We start from the raw sequence: 19,842 nt of genomic DNA, 5'->3' as shown, positions 1-19,842 counted from the left end.
ATTTAATGTTTATTTACTTTGCTTCTGTTAGTTGCTGTTAATTTGTTAATCTTTTCTGTGTACTTTTCTTTTGCTTGATTTTTCATCGGAAAGACCCATTTTTTGTGTTGAGTCTTGTAATGGCTCTATGTTATCTTACGTTCTTTCTATACTTTTGACAAAACACATTTTTCTGGAGACTAAAAGTTACATAAGTTTTAAATTAATTTATTCTGGAATAATATTCCTGTCTTTTTATTTTTCATAATTGACTTAAAAAGTTACAGTTTTAAAGTTTTAAAAATTGTCATTCTGCTAGCTTTTTGGACAATTTTGGCATTTACTAAGATTTCTTTAGGCTATTTGGGAGTTTAGCTAATATTATAGCTACATGCTAGCTGTTTTGGATAATTTAGACTTTTTTTAAAGTTTTTAGGCTGTTTTGGAGTTAGGCAAAAATGTACACGGTAGCTGTTTTGGCTAATTTAGGTTTTTTTTTCTTGTTTTTTAGACTGTTTTGAAGTTTAACTATTTTTTTCAGCTATAGCTGTTTGCTAGCTGTTTCGGATACCGTAAGTTTTTTGTTGTTGTAGTTGTTGTTTTCTTCATTTTTTTAGGCTAATTTGGCATTTAGCTAATATTAGTTGGCTATCAGCTTCAGCGTTTTTAGCTACCAATTTCAGCATCTTCAGCAGCCAAATTCAGTTGACAGCATTCACACTAGCATTATCACAGGTAAAACTATATATCTAGTTCATAATTATGTTTAAAAGCTATGGTTTTAAAGTTTTAATATGTTTAAAAAAGTTTTGGCATGTTCAATAAATGTTTATCCTGTTCGGCCTGCCCCCTATAATATAGGGTAACCAAACCCTAAATAAACTTTTTTTGGCTGTTGGCCTCTATAAATGGGGCTTTAAAACTGATGTCTGTTGGTCATTGCACAAATACACTTATTTAATTATTGAAAATATAGTTCAAAACCGTCTGTGTGCTGTCCCCTACAGGTCAAAACGAGGTATTACATTTGAATTTTGTGATTGGGCAAAATATTTCAGTCCCATGTCATGATCTGCAGCTCCAGTAATAATAAGTCCTGTTCCACAGCCCCACCCCTCTGACTGGATTTTCTGCTGTGGGTGGAGTCAGCCTCTAACTTCCCTGTTTGGTTACCCTTTAAAAAATATTTGTCTGCTTATTAAAAAAAAAGGATTTTGCAACTTTTAGTTGAAAAACTCACCGGAGATGACAGACTCGTTCCAGCCATCCAGGTCAAAGGGGAGGCCTGAGGTGTTGGAGAAGCACTGGTCCAGCCGTACGTTCTCCTTGTTCTCCTCCGCCTCCTTCTTGGGCCAGTCGGACCCGCCGCCTCCTCCGCAGCTGCTCCCCACAGAAGACGTGTGCTGGTTTTCGGAGCTGCAGGAGCGCGACAGCCGGCCATCGGAGCACCACAGGCGCGGGGGGGAGCTCTGCTCACACCCTTCGTGGACGCTGAGGGGGCGCAGACGGGAGGACAAATGGTGGCATAAAATTAGCGCATTGTCAAGAAAGCGAGAAACAGTTGGTGAAAATAAATAACACTTCATATTTTTGCAGCAAATTCTAATCTAGGAGTTTTGATTCGGAGGCGTTTGTCTTTGTAAAAATGAAAAAGTGTCAGTTATTTTAGAGGAATCCAGTTAGTTTTCAGTAAGTCTGGTGTGTAAAAGAGAAAAAAAAGAAAAAAAAAGATTTAAAGTCTCTCTCCAATCATGTTTTGATCAGTTGTAAACAGTTCCCAGTGGTATTTTAATTCTGATTATGTTGTATTCAACCAAAATAATACAAACTGTGTCATTTTCTGCAACAGTTTTTGAAGTAATTCTTTAGAAATTCACAGTTGTGGGGCTGAAGTAAGCCTCAGCTGATATCAGATCAACTCTCTCCTGCTGGCTTACAGCTCCTCACAACTCAAAGCTAACATTAGCTGTGCAACAAGCGAGCAATATCGACACTATCCATGTTAAAAACCACTAAAAACACAAGTTTTGTTGAAGTATGTCTTTAAAAAAATGATAAAGCTATAAAAAACATGACTAGTTTAAAATCTTTAAGGTAGGAATCTTCACTGAAAACTTTCTCTTGTAAGTTTTTAAGAAGAGATACAACGAGGACGCTCCATCTGACAACCTTTAATAGCAGATTAAAACTCTGAAGAGTTCATAGATGGGGCAAGATGGATCTAAATTTGGCACTAATGGATATTTTCACTGAGCGGCTTTGAGTGTGTAATGTCAGTTATTATGACGCACTAATGCAGCTTAAAGGAAATGCGAACAGCTGTGGCGACTTACCTTTCCTGTCGGTTCTTAGACGCAAACGCCCTCTGCAGCTCCTCCATGATGCAGCTGGGGGGCATGGGAGGGAGTATCAAGCTGCCAAGATGGGGGGACCCTGATGTGTTGGCCAGGGGCCCCCGTAATGGCAGGGTCATTGAAGACAGGCTTTCCGGGGCCCTTGGTGGAAGTTCCTTGGGGAGGTAGGAGTTTGGCAGGTGAGCGGGGAGTGACGCAGGTCCTGAATCTGACAGGGGAGGATGAAAACATTTTCATGTGTTAGTGAAGAAGAAGAAACTTTTAGGAAGTCATCAGAACGCTCCTCTCCAAACAACAGCGATCTGCAACCAGAGAATCTGGAGGAATGTGTGGCTCCTTTATCCCTTCACTGTGGCTGTGTCCGAATTTCCACCTGAACCCCTAACTACTAAAAAAATATATACTGCAAGACTGTGTAGTGCCCTGGAATTTAAAAGCAGTTAGAACACAATGCTCACCATTTTTTTAAATGGCAAATATGACGCCACTGATTTCATGAAGTGAAAATCTTAACAAATACAAGTAATTTACAACAACTATAAGTGACTCTATGTGTTCCAATAATGAAAATATTGATGGTTTATTTAAAAAATCTATTAAATGCAAAAACCAAAATTGATCAAACACAATGCATTGTGGTCTATAATTGCCAATGTTGTGAGCATTGATGCACACTGGTTCTTCGCGAAGACTTCTAAGAAATTTCAAGAAGTTGGTTTTGAAATTGTAGATTTGCACTACAAAACACTAACACGCTATATGGTGAGCAGTGAAGGAATTCGGACGTAACTCCTCGGCTATGAAGAAAACAAATAATAGGTTTGGAGTACTGGCTAATTTGCTTTTGTTAATTAAGTTTTGTCATTTATTTTTAAATAGTTGAGCAATAACTGAGCAAAATAACAGTGAAAAATCTAATAATGTGGTTTATTATTAGTATAAATTTAAAAGAACATGTTATTTTCTTCTGCATAACAGCGCCTAGCAGCTTTTTAGAGGCTAAGTTAAATGTCTGACTTGATTTTGTTGGATTAACATCGAATTTGACACAGGGTGTGTTTTATTTTGAAAGGAGCTTTAAAGTTACCTTTTATAAAATGTGTTTTTTTATGCATTGAGGTTGGACTTTGCAGCTCCTGCAGGGTTTTATCAGTGAAAAACTGAACTAAAGGGCTCTTTTACTGTTAAGGGTTGCAGACCCCTGAATTAAAACATCTTTTAGTGGATGCTTCATAATTTACATAAAGTATAAAAAAATGCTTAACTATTAAGTAAATAACTGCTCATGCAAAAATATAAATAATGTTCGGTCTGAGTCGTCTCTTATTATTTATGAAATGTAGGCATTTTTTTCTTAAACAAAAGAACAAAACGTATTAATTAATTAATTACTTGATTTTTAATTGTGTGAAGGGAGCTGCAAAGGACATCAACTACATTAGGGTTTCATTAAATCCTGACTAAACAAATAAAAGCTCAGTGTTCCTTTAGGAGAATGTTAGATCAGACTCATTGATGTGAGAGCTTGTGATTTGGCTGAGACAAACCCGTGCAAAGACGCACACATTTGCCAAAAATTTCAGTTAGAATCACACAATGAAAAAGGAAAAAAAGAAGAGAACCCACAATCCAACTTTCTTGTGTTTTGGTCTTCAGTTACAGCTCAGTTTCATAAACAGCCATTTTTTTCTTTCTTTCTTTTTTATTTCTTTACAAAAAAACTGTGTTGCTTTTACTGATGCACAGAAATCAATCTGCGCATCATTTGAGGCGAGTTAAAACACCTGCAGCAACTTTGGCTTTTATGAAAGATTTGCTCAGAATTATTTTGGAGCTCACACACACAGATTTGTAAAAACAAAAAGTCTGCCTCTGGTGGGGCTCCTGTATTTTTTATTTTTTAAATATAAAAAATGTAACATTATCTATTATTTATTTATAGAGGAAGGTTAGAAGCTAAAACAGCTTATTCTTTCATCCAAATGTGCTGTCCTAGAAGGAATAAAACCGAAATGGTTATTTATCTAGCTGAATTTATTTTTTTTTTCTCAAAAGGTACATTTTATTTTATTTTTAATTGTTTAAATTTACAAAATCTGTCAATGTAGCTCCCATAAAATATCACATCAAGAATATGAAATGACCATGAATCTGTTAAGGGAAGATAAGAGGACGCCGCCTTGTGTCTTTTCTTCTTTCTCGGCATGATTGACCCACAAACAGACACACATGTGGACTGAAGAGACTCCGCACTCACCATCTCCAGAACTCAACTGGGGTAAATGTTTTGGAGGTACTTGTGGTGGAGAAGTTCTTGGAGGAGCCTCCTCCTCTGATCTCTCCTCCACCTGTCCCCCTGTGTCCTGAAGCCCTTCAGGTAGATCTCCAGACGAGAGCCCCTCCTCTTGACCTCCTTCATCCTGCAACGCCGCGTCCTCCTCGACCTTTTCACAGTCCTGAAGAGGGCCGGCTACTGAAGGACAAACATTTGAAATGTTAACAGTTACGATGTCAGTAAATAACAGCCAACATTGCTTAACATTTCATCTGAAATTAAATATTGTTATTAACTATAGTTAAATATTTAAAGACTGAAGAAGTAAAATACTATAATAAATATATTTAATGACTAAAATACACTGATCTCTTGACAACAGACTGAAAAATCAGATTTATTTGTCTTTGCTGCCCTCTAGTGGTAATATTGAAAACATGTCACAAATGCTTCAATCTGTGCGTTAGTAAGTGCATTAAACTTCATTTTTTACCATATATTTTAAAGAAAATTGACACAACTTTATTTAATTGTTGGATATGAATGAAACTTTAAGCTTTTTAAGATGTTTTATTCAATTACAGTTGTTTTTTTTTCTTCTGTTTTTCTTTTGTAATTCAGTTGTATCATAAGTCACTTGAATCTTTCACCAGTAATTATATGTCAGAAAGGGCATCTGATTGTAAAGTAAATCAATTACTGCATAACATTTGACTTTAAATCCTTTTTTCTTAAAGAAATTTGAATGCAATTCCTAACTGGAGCTTTTTAAGGGGAAAACATTAATCTGTTTTTTTCTTGATTTCTTGGTCCATAATAAAAAAAAAAAAGGTTACGCGAGTTCAGCGCTCATGACCATAGAGTACAAATGTTTAAAAAGATCAAAGTTCACAGACTATATTTCAGATTTCATTTTTTTGGTTGAATAGTTTTTTCGGTTGCAATTCAGAGAAACTGTTTGCTGTCCTCACCATCATAACTTCCTTCAGATTTGCAACAGACAGCAGGTGTATTTCATATTTATTTAATAAAAAATAAATAAATAAATAAATAAAAACACAAATCTTTGAGCCAACAGTCCACTCTCTTACCAGAATGGGGGGGATCCTCCTCAGGACCAAGGTATTCAACACTGCTGACAGTAAGGTTTGCATTCAAAGGTCCTCCGAATCCTCCAAGCAAGACTGAATCATTGGAGCAGCAGCCTTGAGTGGGAGAGTTGGGGTCATGGCACAGGAGACCACTGGACAATGCTACATCTACGTATGGAGAAAAGAGGCATTTACTGCGGGGTCGGGTCATGTGAAAACATTAAGCTTATAAAGAAAATCCTAATGTAAAAGACCACGCAACATAATTCCCCATTAGAAAATGATGTTTGTTAGAACAGTTTAGCTCCACCCTTTGGATGGAGAACTTACAAAAGAGCGATGATGTAATTAATGTTTCACTAAATGACTTTCACTCTGTAAGTCACCTTGGTTCAGTGGAGCATCACGTTTAGTCGTGTGTTCGGCAGCCTTAATGTTGCTTCACACTAACCCACTAATACTGTCATATCAAGGACAGAATAACACACACGTCCTTTATTATAGCAAAGTGACACGTTTATCTCATCATGTCAGAGATTTCAACTACAATTTAGTCTCAGAAACAGAGCAGACATTGAAATTCAAGTATTTTATTTGTTCTAGTTACACATTTTGTTCTCAAATTAAACAGTATTGGAGGAATAAAAATAAAAGTAAACTAAACTGGACTGCATTTAAATTTATAAATTCTTTAAACATTTTGTTAAATGCTAAAATGCTAAAAAACAAAAAAAAAATGTTACCATCTACTTCTTTTTTTGTCATTTCTAGCATTATATTTAATTATCAGACTTCTGACAGGTACATTATCCGTTACACTGGTCCTGATTTTTTATTTTTTTTATTTTTTTAGGTTGCACCTTAAAAATCGGACGAGGCTGAAGTACTTGTCTGATTTTTTACATTCATAGGTTTATCCCTTGATGCCTATTGATGCATATATGCATCATTTCTGCTTTAAAAGTACCTTAATTTAGCATCTACTTGAAAGCAAAAACACAAACTACGTTTTTTTTATTCATGGCTTGAAATAAATTAAGGTATCAAGGGGTTAAGGGAAAAAAAATCTAATTTTAATGGTTCTTAATTCTTGTGTACAAGTAAAGTTTTAAACTGACTGGGTGTGAATGGAAAACTTGAGATGTCAAATAGGAGTTTAGAAAAAGTAATTTTATCAAATATGAAACAAATGGATTCAATTTATTGCCTCCACAAGACCAGAATTAAAGGGGAAAATGACAAAAACTGGGAAAAATGTGTTTTTTGGAAGTGCTCTGTATCTTCTGAACATCATGAAATCAGCATACGTGTGTCAGACTGGTCTTAGTCTGATGTAGATAAATCTTTGATTGTGTTTCTTGTATGTTGTTTTGTTTGGTCTAATCCACATAAAAACATAACTTAAATAAATAACAAAGCTGCACATATTTTTACAGAGGATTAATATAAACTTTACCCTCAATGAAATGGAAATGCGAAGCAATATAAATATAAAAAAAAAAAAAAAATTAGACCCCAACTTCAGCCTCATACAGGCCCATTCATGAAAATATTTTCTGACATTAAACCGATTTGCAGCCTGAAAAAGGCTACAAGTGTTTTCAAACACCTTCTGAGCATAAATGTTGATTTTGAAACCCTTTCCCCAGAATAAAACCAAACTCCGTACCTGTAGAACTCTGCTTGAGTTTCTCATTTTTCTTTTTCCTCCACTTCCAGGGCTTGAAGATTCGCCCGAGGCTGGCCAGCTTGCTGTTCCGCCGGATGGGTGGAGTGTGAACTCCGGTCACTAAGCAGCCTGTTCTGAGCACCCTCTGCTGGTCCACGAGCTCCACTGTGATGACGGGGAAGACGTCCAGGGGGAGGTCCGAGGGTTTTCAGACCACGATGAGGACGCCACAGAAGGGTGAGAAGGTTGGGAGTGAAGGTGGAGGTAAAAACAAGGCAGAATGAGAGGAAAAAAACATTAAAAAATGCTACAATCCACATCTTTAAAAGAATCTAAACACACACAGACACACAAACAGCCTCCCAGATGATGCATCTCCCTGCCGACCAACAGGTGCATCTGCCTCACTGAATTACCTGAAATAGCATCCATTTTTTTATGCCTGGAATGAAAAAAAATGGCAGTTTTGTTGTGTCCGCCTGCTCTTTTTCTGAAAAGCAACCACTCTGCTGCATTTAAGTTTATGGAATCACTCCTAGCATGTCTTAATGCAAGTCTCTGCACATGTCTCAATGTTCAACCAAGAAGTGGAGTTTAAAAACCCAACTTAAGGTGAGTTAAACAATTATCAGGTAATTTAACATTGCTTTTTACTTCCTAAAATATATATACTTAAATTTAGAAAAAAAATCCTGGCAATATATTTTTGTTTCCCCAGTCATGAACCATGCAGCCACTCCTGCACCTTTTTTTAATAGAGGAAACCTGTGTGTGACTGAATGACAGCTATGACTCACGGCTGAGGCATGAGGCAGAGCAGGTCTGATGCAACACGCCAGGTTTTAGCAAAAACACACTGCACATCAAATGCTACGGCTCTGCACTCCACAGTGGCAATTATTGAAGACAGAGAAAATCTCTGCTCACAAAGTGGGATCTTTGTTCGTTTAATCAGCCGAAGGGGGCGGCGAGGATTTGTGCTGGAGGATGTTAAAGAGGAAGGGGGAGGGGTTGCACAGAAGCTAAGGGTCTGGTGTGGAGTAAAGTGATGGCGTGGACTCTCACCTGGTTGTGAGGAAGGAAAAGGGGGAACTGTGGGAAGTGTGTGGAAAGAACATCACTGGAAATGCAACAATAACGAAAAAAAAGCAGAAGCTATGAATAATAGATGAAAAATCTGTGATGAAGATAGGAAGGGGGAAAGTGTCAAAGAGGAAAAAAAAGGCATGAGGAAGAGGAGGAAAAAGGGGAAAGCAGAGGAGCGAAATGATAAAAAATGCAAAGAGACAGTTTGACCAAAATATAAAGTTCCTAGAAGCAGGACCAGCCCATCTCTCCACATCCTCATCAGCACCTTCACACATGCGGAAGGGGGCGGGGGGGCAGACATGGCGGCGGATGCAAAAATCCAGGTCAAGCTTGAAGGAAACGCAGCCACTCACATGGAGGCAAAAAAAAAGAAAGCTTAGAAGAAAGAGAAGGGGGAGTGGGAGGGGCAGGAAGGAGAGAGAGAGAGAGAGAGAGTGATGAAACGGGAGGTGGGGTCAGGCCCACTCTTGTTGCCATGGCGACAACATCCAGATGCTGGCGCAGCAGTGGGAGCCAAAGGGGTGGGGAGAGTCGAGCTTACAGGGGAAAGGAGGAGGAGGAGGAGAAAGAAAAAGGAAGGAAGAAGCTCCCCTTCATTGACAGCAGTCACATCTGAACCTTGTAGCCCTATTGCATTGTGGGTAGACGGTGAAGCCTCGTGGAGGTCTGTCTGGATTTTTTTAAAGAAGGGGGAGCAGAAGAGGAGGGGTTGGGAAGAAATAGAGGGGGGGATTCCAGGAAGAAGAAGAAGAAGAAGAAGTGGCTGGAAGAGGAGTTGGGAGGGGGCTGTTGCTATACGGAAGAGAATCTGTTCTCGTCCAATCATGGAGCAGCTATTTATAATGCATAACAAATAACTTCATTTTTCATAAAAGTCAGGGAGAATGACAGCGGTCTGAACAAAGCGTGGAGGCTTGGCGCAATTCTGCAAGCGTGAGGACTTTTTCCTCTCAGCTGCTGGGTGAGGACGCAGTAAAAAGTGTGTCAGATAAGCATGAATGAACTTCATTCGCCATGTGCTGCTGATGTGCTGCTCTAATTAATACGCTCAGGCAAACTGGATTTAATAAAATCCATGAGTCATGCTCACTTATGGGCCAATAGTTGGTTGTAATCCTCTCACAGGTCTGCACAGAATGGAATTAAAATCATCGCATCATCACAAATTGACAATAGAAATCCAAAAAAAAACGTCCACTGGAATGTGTGCAGATTTGATCAGCCGACACCGAGAACCCTCCACCACGCCGGTGCAGTTCAATCTCAGGAATTATTTAAGAGGGGAACAAAGAAGGCAATTCGATGATGTGACTTGGCAAGAAAACTAAAACAGAGCATGTTAGTGTGCCACCACACCCTGCTCACCCAGCCTGTCAGCATTTTCAGGCCTTAAAGATCTCCCCCACATCCACTCACAGCCAGCTCATCCCCCTCCTGAGTTCAGGAAGTGGGGGAGAAAAACCCCTTCCTTTGTTGAAGGCTAACAAGTCCAAAAGCAAAACGATGAAAATACTCAATTAGACCTCCAACACATCTTATGAATTCTGTTTGTGAACTCTGCTAGGAAAAGGAGGATAACAAGGAAAGCTTTGCTGATAAATCTGATGGTTGTGTTTGGAGCAGGAAATAAAAACGCATAAGATGATCAGCGTTTTAGCTCCATTGGATAGAGTCGAGTAAAGTTTTGAATGGATTTCAGCATAACTAAAACAGGGATCTGCAACCTATATTGCTACTAACCAAAAACCAATGAGAACCACAAAGTCCCACTTAAGAAAAATACATTTTATTTATAATTTTGCGATCATTAAACCTTTTATTTACAGTATGTGGTTTTAAATACCTGCATGGCCAATGTTGTGTTTTTGATAAGGGGGAATAAAGAATAAGACCTTCATCCTGCTCCCTCCACTCATGTGATACGTTGTTTTATTGTGTAAGGGTGACTCTTGCTTATTATGGATCTGGTGGCACATGAAAGAAGAAATTAAATTAAATTAAATATTAAAAATAAATTATAGCAGTGTCATATTTTTTTCTATATTTAATATTTGAATTTTTTTAAAGCATCACATACAAGTTCCTTTTTAAAATAAAATGTTGAATCAACAATGTAAAACTCAAACATGACTTTTTCTGTTTTTATTACTTTGGTACGCCTTTATCCTTCTCATTTAAGTATGGAATATAAACATCCAGTTGGAATGTCTACATTGAAAATAAACACAAATAATTTAATTAACTAAAAGAAAATAAACCAAAACATCAAATAAATATATTTCTTATTGAAATCTTTAACTTTTTCTTCTGATGAGCCTAATGTTGCAGACCTCTGATCTAAAACAACTCTCCTCAGACACTCTTTAGCAAAGAGGCTGGAAAGGCGTCCAAATGTGTTCATTAAACTGGTACACTATAAAGAAACAATAATGTAAGGCAAGAAAAAGTGATGTATAATTCATTTCTTGATGCTGGGTCAGCATTTTAATTTTATGGAAGACAGCGAGGAGTTTGCAGACATTGAGGTTTCCCAGAATCCTCTTCATCCCGCATATGGATGCATGTTAGCATTCACATTTCTCCAGGAATTTTTATTTTTATTTTTGAGTGATAAAATATTAATTTCAATTCAAGTTCAATTCAAGTTTAAGGGGCACTTTCACATGACTGCAGTCAAATAAGGTAATGTTCATTAGAAATAATAAAATCTACAACTTAAAGATTAAAACAATGAAACAACATGAAGAAGTCTCTTCACAAAATAAAAGAAAAAAAGTGTAAAACAGTTTTAATAGTTTTAATTTAGTGGACCGATTAAATATTTAGTGATATTAAACAGGATTAATATGACCATGAATCCGGACAGGATGGATGTTCTGTTTTTACTTTAAATAATTTTCTAACTGTCAGGGAGCACTGGCGTTCCCAGAATGCAGGTCTGATAATAAACTCAAACATAACAAAAACCCCACGACCAAAAAGATGACACATCAGATGACCTGAAAGCAGACACGTTTACATATATGCTGAGGACAATGAACCCAAATGAAAACAGCTGTGGATACTTTTCAAACCCTGCGTGACTAAAAGAACCAAAATAAAACCAAGAAATATCACTTTAAAATTAAGCTTGACAATACTAATATACTGAAACTAAAGTAAGACTACTATATTAGCCGTGGTGTCTCTTTGAATTCAGACATGTCTTCTTTTCACTCGATTTTTTGTCATTTTTAGGTGGTTTCGGAAGTAGCTGCCACTATTACTGTCAAAAAGCTAAAGTTGAATTTGATACAATCATAAGGAAAAAAAGGCTAAATGTAGTTGTTGGTTACACATTTTAACCTAACCCTATCCCTTCCTTTAGTCTGTTGAAAGAGTTCAGCACTAAGGTGGGCAGACTACGGCCCACCTTAGTGTTGCCCATGAAACTATTTAATCTGGCCTGCCATAATGGAATAAATTATGATGAAAACCTTTATTATTGTTTTATTTTCTGCTGTCTTCCCATAGATGGTGCACTTCAAATAAACTGACCTTGGTTTAAATGCAGACATTTTTTTGTTTTCATGACGAGTTGGAAGATTTGTTGTTGTTTTTTTTTAACTTTGTGTGTATTTTCCAAGTCTGACAGTCATGTTTCCAATCATTCCCACACCATTATAAACGCAGAGTTTCTCTAATTTCCCTAACATTAATCCATTGTTGCAATTGACACTAAAATGAGGACAAAAGTCACAGTTTGAAAATAAATATACATTTATTTTCGTCAAAATGAAAGTACTTTTTTTTTTTCTTTCATGAGATGGATTAGCAAACCATGTCATCCGTCCTCTCCTGGTCCAACCCTTCTGTCAAATTTTAGAACCCTTTGTTACCCAAAAGTCAAAAAGTTTGCCCAGCTCTGGTTCAGCACTTACTGCATGTATTTAGAAAATTGCATGCAAATTCTGCTCACTTTATTATTTTATCTCCCTTTTGAATTTGTGAGATAAGAAACCGAGATGAGTATTTAGAAGTTTGTCCCATTTTCTCTCTTGGATTTTGACTGCTGTTTTGTTGAAGAAATAAAACATGTAAATGATTGATTTGCTGATTTCTACACTCTGTAGAACGTGGAAGAACTATAAACAATCACACCTGTCTGTAGCCCCCCCTGAAGCAGCAAACAAACTTCCCCAGAATTGCATCCCATCATTCAATCAGTATTTGTTGAATATCAGCCAGCATGGTTGCAGTGATCACTCCGGTCCTCAAAGCCCAACTTGTTTTACTTGTGTGGGGTTGAAGTCTGCACTGTAGTCAGAGGACTTACCCCATTTTCACCCCCGATTTCTGAGGATAATCTGCTCTGTGAGGGGGAATGCTGTGGATGAAACTCACATTGTGACTGTAGAGAGATGGGGAATTTATAATTATGATGTCTGCAATAGATAATCAGAAATTTGTCTCTGAATTCTGAGTGGAAATGTTGGTGTGGAGTGAGCCTTCCCTCATTTCCCATCATCCCTCTGTTTACACTATTTACCACTACCTTACAGCCCCTCACAACCCCAAATTAACATTACAGGTGCAACAAAAATGCTGAGCAGTATTAAGCCATCTAGTTGTACAGTTTTGAGCTGTCAGCTCAGATGAGAAAAACAAAGATGTGCATCGATCTATTTGTCTGCAAGTGGATGCATCAGGAAGATTGTGGCCTGAAAATTGTAGCAATAAAGTCACACCGACAAGATTTGTCCAACAGCCTTTTTTCATCTGGTCCTGAATAACAACAGTTTAAATAAAAACCTACTCAGAAATGTTGTTTTAAGCTTTATTTCCTTTTATATAAGTCCTCCATCATGAGAAAAATGCTACTAAAACATGTTAAAAACAACACAAAAATCCAACATTTTCATTAGAGGGTAAATAAACAAATATGCTTCAATAAAGCTCTTTTTATTTCTTTAAATACTACATAAAACATCTGATATGACCTTGTTTCATTGTGTGTAGGACCTGATTTTGAAACACATTCAAAAAGATGGATTACCACCATAATTATAGTACACATGTTAAATATAATACACAGTGCATGTGACCCAATCTTCATTTTAATAAGATTCCTATGTAATTAGGACTTGCATGGTATAGCTATGTAGGCCCAAGATACTTGGATTTTTCCCATGATGCATAGAGAAACAGTTCAACCCAAAGCAGGAATGAGTATTTGTTCTATCTTTCACTCCAACTGTATTCTAGTGTGGTTGTTATGTCATTAAAGTATGGAGAGTTATTAGTCTCACTGGATTTGTGTGTGTGAAATACTTGATTTTCTGCATAACTGTGTGTACTTGCAATTGTGTCTTTACATGTACACTGAAATTCTAAAAATTATGAATACAAAATACAATTTACATGTGAAATGACACCAACTTAAAACTAAATATAAATTCCGAATGGATTCTGTGCATACAAATCTTTAAATAGTACAAACACACACACAAAATCACACTTATGCACAGAAGTTATTAGAGCACGAAAGGCTGTGAGACTCCTTTCACTTCTTCAGATTTGTGTATAGATGATGCGTTTAAATGAAGAGTCATCAGAGTTTTCAAATCTACAACCTTGAACTTAGATATTGAAAGATATGTAGTAAAAACTTGTCATTTTTTTCACTTTCTTAAACAGATATATCCCAATAATTAAGATTTTAAAAATAAATAATCAAATTAAGTGTTATAAAGCACACACATAAATCCAGTGAGACTATTGTCTCTCCATATTAAGCTTATTTTAGAAATGCAGTGAGATGAAAAGTATAAATGAAGGAAATGGAACTAATGCTGAATGGAACCAGCCAGTTCTGCCTGTGTGAGTATTTTCGTAGTTTCTCTGCAGCTATAAATAACACCAGACCTATCCTTGACTCCTATCATCTCTTCAGACCCTGCAGAGTTTCAGTTTCTCACCCAAGCCTCCCCGCGCCTCTGAAGTCACTGACAATGTGCCCTTAAATATTGTACCTCTACGTCATGCAAGCTAACCTCCTCTCTTTACCCCCTCCCGGCTTTACAACTGTGCTGCCATCTGTCTGTAGCCTTCGCTGCCTCAGGGGCCCGGCCACAGTCAGGGCACACGGAAAACAACTTCACACAGAAAGGAGCAGCAGAAGGGTGGAAGCAAAACACAATCACACAAAACAGGAAGATAAATAACAAGAAAAAAAGATGAGATCGAGACAAGTGTATGGTCAGGTAACCAATCGAAAAATATATTTAAAAAAAATATGTCCTCATCTAACAGCTTGTCCTTTCTAGAAAAAAAATCTTTAAAACTTTTTAATTGAAACATTGAATTTGAGGTCCTATGTACTTCACCTGCACACACCATCAGTAATGCCTGAAATGTAAAACCACTAATGAGAAAATATCCCTTCCTTTCACATTTTTCAAGACTTGTGAACACAGAACTGTGACTTAATTAGAAAAGACCATGCATAACAGCGTGCAGAGCACAGAAAGGTCATGTCTCCTCTTTGTGTTGATTTCGAACAATGTGCTTCATCAGGAAGAAAACGAGCTGGACATGTTTCTAATAAGAGCCTTATGTACAATAAAAAAGTCCTTTTTATAACCCAACAACTCATTAACTCAAAACCATGAAGAAAAAAAATCTCTTTCACTGTTACTTTTATATCAAAAACATTTTTCATTGGAAAATTAAATGAAAAATATTTACTAATCATTTTCTATATATGATTATATATAGAAAGAGCATAAAGAAAACAAAACCATGTGCTGTTAGTTCTCCTGATGATTCTTCGCGCAGACTACGAGTAAATACGAATCAATCTTTCCGATAAACTGCAAACTTGAACTTGCATCTGACTGGCATGAAGTTCTCTAAATACCACCTTTAATGCCTTTTGTTGTGGAGCAGGAGTTTGAAAAGGTCAAAGCTCGTATCCTCAGAGTGATTACAGTGAAAGTGTGAAACATCAGCGAGCGGGCAAGAGTGAAACGATGTCAGCCAGTAGAAACCGCTTGAGGCTCTTGTTTATTGCCATATGTTGGTGTTGGGAATGAGGACTAGGCTTTCCCTGTAAGCTGTTTGACATCATCAACAAGGATGATCGGATCTGAAGTTCTGATGCAAAGCTGCTTCCCTGTTTGGACTTTCTTAAAAACATGGAGACACACCCACCTGTTTTATCAATATAATATAATATAATATAATATAATATAATATAATATAATAAAGAGTTTGCTGTGACTTTTTTTGTCAGGTTAAGAAATAAAACGAACAGTAATAGATTTTTGTGTCCATTTTGGAGTCGATTCATGTAACAAAGCGATTATATTCACTGTAGTAACATCATGTCTTCACGCTTTGAGCTGTTTTCACAACTAAATATGCAAATAGTCCAGCATCCATCCCACAGCTGACCATTTGAAATAAAGGCTGAGGATTTTTGAGAAATAAGCTGTTATTTTAACCAATTTTACATGTCTTGTGATAATTAGTTTTTCTTATTTATGTAAATTTTTATAAGATTTGCTATTTTTATATCAGAATCAACTTTAATGCAAAGTACGAGTTTACCCATACGAGGAATTTGTATTGGTGATGACAATGTCCACATCAAATAAAACAAAACACAATTTAAGCTAATAAAAAGAAAAAAGAGAAAATATTACAACAAAATATATATTCACAAATTGCAGTAGAAAGCAGAATGACAGTAAAAAAAATTGTAAGTGAACAGTCGTTAATGTGGCGCATGTTTTGTTATTTATTCTGACGGTTCAAAATTATATACATTAACTTACATTAGTGGGAAAAATAATGTTTTTGTAACAAAACTTAGCAAATGAGCTGATATTTTTTTTGAAAAATAAAGCAAAACAAAAACCTCAACTTTTTCTATGTTTGGTTTGTCTTTCCATCTTGTTGTATTCAGACTGGAAGAGTCAGTTGATCTGGACCAGTATCGCTCAGTTTGGTCCAGATTGAGTCCTGATCCTTGTGTTTGGTCTGTATTCAGACTGCTGTCCATCAGAGATTTCTGTTTTGAACCAAAGCTTGAAAACAAAACCACGTGACTAAAGATCTCTTCAGTCATTGGCCAGGAAAAACGAGGGCGGAAAAAACCAACAATAAAAAAGGAACGATAGAAGTCCTTTGCAATCCTTGTCGAGATAGTTCACTAAATCAAGCCTTATAGTTCACGGATCAATTTGTAATGCCTGTATCAAGGTCAGGTATTACACTTTTACTGCTGCTTTGGTATGACGGAGGCTTGTTGCATGTGGTGTCCATTGATGGACACAATGACCTTTGTCTGAATAGAACAGCCCTTTTTCCAGAACAACACCAATGTACACACAGAAATGCTTCAGATCTTCAAAAACTTTGAAATGGCAAAGATGACTTCCAGCTGTGGGCAGGAAATGTTCCAGTTAAAAGAACTTGTTCTGTCTTCAACTCAAATGGCTCTTTGTAGTTTTAACACCAGAACCAGACAAAGATCTGCAGAAATGAAGATATTGTTGGTTTTTGAACATTCTCTTAAGATTACAAACTTCTTCTTGCTTTTTAAAAAAAACACAAATCATAAATAATTGAGTTTGACCATAAAAACAGTGTTCTGCAGTCATTTAGACTATTTTGCTTTAATTTTTTAATTTATTTCTTACAAAAGACAAGTTTTTTTATTGTTTTTTTTAAGTGACAGCTCAAAATAAAGCCAAAATATGATAAAAATATTTGATTAATTAAATTGATCTTTTCGTAGAAAATGCATTTCAAGGAATCAAAACAAACAAAAAGTACATAAAAATTTAAGTAAATTAGTTTTAATTTGATTGTAAAATTTAAAAAGAAAAAAAGTAAAATCTATCCGCATACACATACTGATGCCATCATCTTAATCACAAAAACTGCAGATAGAATACACCACACATTGATTTAATTTAATGTGAGGTTTGTCAATAACAGTTTAAATAATTTCTTGAAAAATAGTGGAAGAAAATCAAATAGTTAAATACCCCTATTATGCTTTATTTAACTATTTTACTATATTTTACATACAATTCTTCTTATCCACATGTCAAAGTAAAGGCCCGGGGGCCGAATCCGGCCCTCAGATCATTTTATTTTATTGTTATTAACGGCCCGATGTTATCTTGTGCTTATTTCTAACTTTTATAATTTTGACAACATCTATTTTTACGTAGAGTAAAATATAGAAACTCATTTAAAGTTTAAGTTGATTTATTCTGGAATATTATTCCTGTCTGTTTTTATTAATAGTAATGTTCAAAAGTTATGTTTTTTAAGTTTTAAAATTTTTATTTTAGTGTGTATAATAAATGTTTATCCTGTTTGGCCCACAGACTAAAGCATGTACTACAGAGTATACTAAGGATTTTGGTCCGCTGTGTGATTGAGTTTAACATCCCTGGTCTAATCTTTAAATTTCCCAATTTTTAAATAAATCATCTCCAAATTATTTTAGGAATAAACATATTTTCTACTAATTTTTAATGCAAAAATGTAACTAATAAAATTCCACTTTTGTTTCAATGAAATCACTTTTTATTAAAATATTTTTTTTTATTACTAAATTGAACTGGTATTGCAATTGGAAGAAAAAACACATTTTAAATGAATCTCAAAACAACTTTAATTGTGATATTGCAATCAAATTCAATCCAGACACAATTTTTTCAGATATTTTAGTTTAAAAAGTTGACTAACCAACATCTTAAAATACTGTTTTTTCTTCAGTAAGTCCTAAAAATAACAGCAAATGTAAGCATTCAGTTCCCTTAGCGCTCCCAGAGCTTCTGCACTGAATCAGCTGTGGGTCTGCAACAGGGAACCACACAGACTCCTCTTACAGAGTCAGGAGCAGTAGTGTGTAATTTATTCCTGTTTTTTCCACTGATTCGGGTCGGCGTCTGAACATTTAGCCAAGAAAACGGGATTCCTCCACGACTGTTTAATGAAAGAGGTGTCTTCAAATTAACTTTTTTCTGTCAACACGTCATGTTCACTCTGAGGATTCCATTGATCTGAGATGAAAAGAGAAGATGTGTGTGTTGTTGTGGTGCATTTAGATCACCTTCATTTTAGAACGACTTCCCACTCCAACAGGACACCACAGTGGAAAGCAGTGTGCACATTACTGCCGTTCCTCAAGGGAATCGCAAAGTTGGGTTAAAAATAGCATGACATTTTTCTCCCATGTTAGTGTTAGGATAACTGCACTCATCTGGACCGCGAGGAGGTAATGAAGGGGCCATAAGGAAGAGCAGCCAGCTGTTTTTCCCTCTGACACCACAGAAACAGTGAGCTATTCTGATGTGCAAGATAAAAAAAATCAAAGAAAAATGTAAAATATTAAATTTTGAGAGATAAATCAAAAATCTCAAGCAAACCGTTGAGTTTCTCAGCAGTTGAGCTGCGCTACAGAATTACTGCTGAGCAGGTGTGGGCAGTATAATGACTGAAACATGATTAGGAAATTGCTTAAATTCATTTAGTCATCAATAATGAACAACTTTGCACCCACTGTGACACATTTTCAAGTGATGTTTTCAGAAAGGGATTAGATTTGAGCTTTAGGGTTGCAGCGGGTGGTTGTAATAAATCAAATCTGCACTGTGCTTTATCATTTATTTATTTGTGTTTCATTGTCATAATAAATAAACAAAACAATAGTTCTTCCCTTCTCCCAGCTGATCAAGGGCTGAGACAAGACTAGCAGTGGTGTGTGACAAGCCAGACTTATCAGTACACAGTTCACAGCTCGCACAACTGTCTGCATTCAGCAGCAGCAGAGAGAGACTGGTGCTGTCCGTGGTGCTGAAACACACTGCAGCACAAAACAATCCAGTTTTAACCTTTATTAACCATCATTATCTCGTCTCGCAAAGAAGAAACATTCAATGCTCCAAAAATAAGAAACTCATTGAATCATCTTAAAGTAAATCTCACCAAAACTATCAATAAAATGTCATAATTGCTAATATTTTTATTTAACATTTGAGTAATTTGTTTTTATTGTATATTGTTGGAGGATTGATTTATGAGTCAAACAAAATAACAGTTTTTCATGATCTATTCAATATAGACTATAGATTAGTCGAAACGGCTCTTATATTTTAGGATTACAGAATAAACTTTTTGGACCATTAGAAAAGGAGGAGAGCATTATTGAACCATATCACTACAAGAATAATAATAGAAGGAACTGATAAAGAAGGACAGATCCGTGATTAAAATGGCAAACTGTTAATGTTCAAACAAACAATATTTTCAATAACAATGTATATTTAACAAAATGTCACTAACAGTTAAAGGATTCTGCACATTTTGCTGGCTTAAAAATAC

The 19,842-nt window shown here is 36.2% G+C and overlaps 1 protein-coding gene across 2 annotated transcripts in view; it reads right to left on the bottom strand.

Moving 5' to 3' along the window:
- The window catches only part of phactr3a (phosphatase and actin regulator 3a), a 49,151-nt gene that overhangs the window by 12,474 nt on the left and 16,835 nt on the right, over positions 1–19,842 (bottom strand). Inside the window, exons 2-6 of one of the 2 annotated variants that reach the window (XM_024292884.2) lie at positions 7,369–7,533; positions 5,700–5,867; positions 4,591–4,803; positions 2,313–2,541; positions 1,220–1,470 (exon numbers count right to left, since the gene is read on the bottom strand). In XM_024292884.2, coding sequence (XP_024148652.1) covers positions 1,220–1,470; positions 2,313–2,541; positions 4,591–4,803; positions 5,700–5,867; positions 7,369–7,533 — 1,026 coding nt within the window. Of the gene's footprint in view, positions 1–1,219; positions 1,471–2,312; positions 2,542–4,590; positions 4,807–5,699; positions 5,868–7,368; positions 7,534–19,842 lie in introns of both variants that reach the window. The other variant, XM_024292882.2, reaches the window with a different exon arrangement.

The sequence above is a fragment of the Oryzias melastigma genome, linkage group LG7, assembly GCF_002922805.2.
Source record: "Oryzias melastigma strain HK-1 linkage group LG7, ASM292280v2, whole genome shotgun sequence".
NCBI classification, from domain to species: Eukaryota; Metazoa; Chordata; class Actinopteri; order Beloniformes; family Adrianichthyidae; genus Oryzias; species Oryzias melastigma.
Note: the sequence above shows the minus strand (reverse complement) of the source record. Positions and strands in the feature narration are given on the sequence as shown.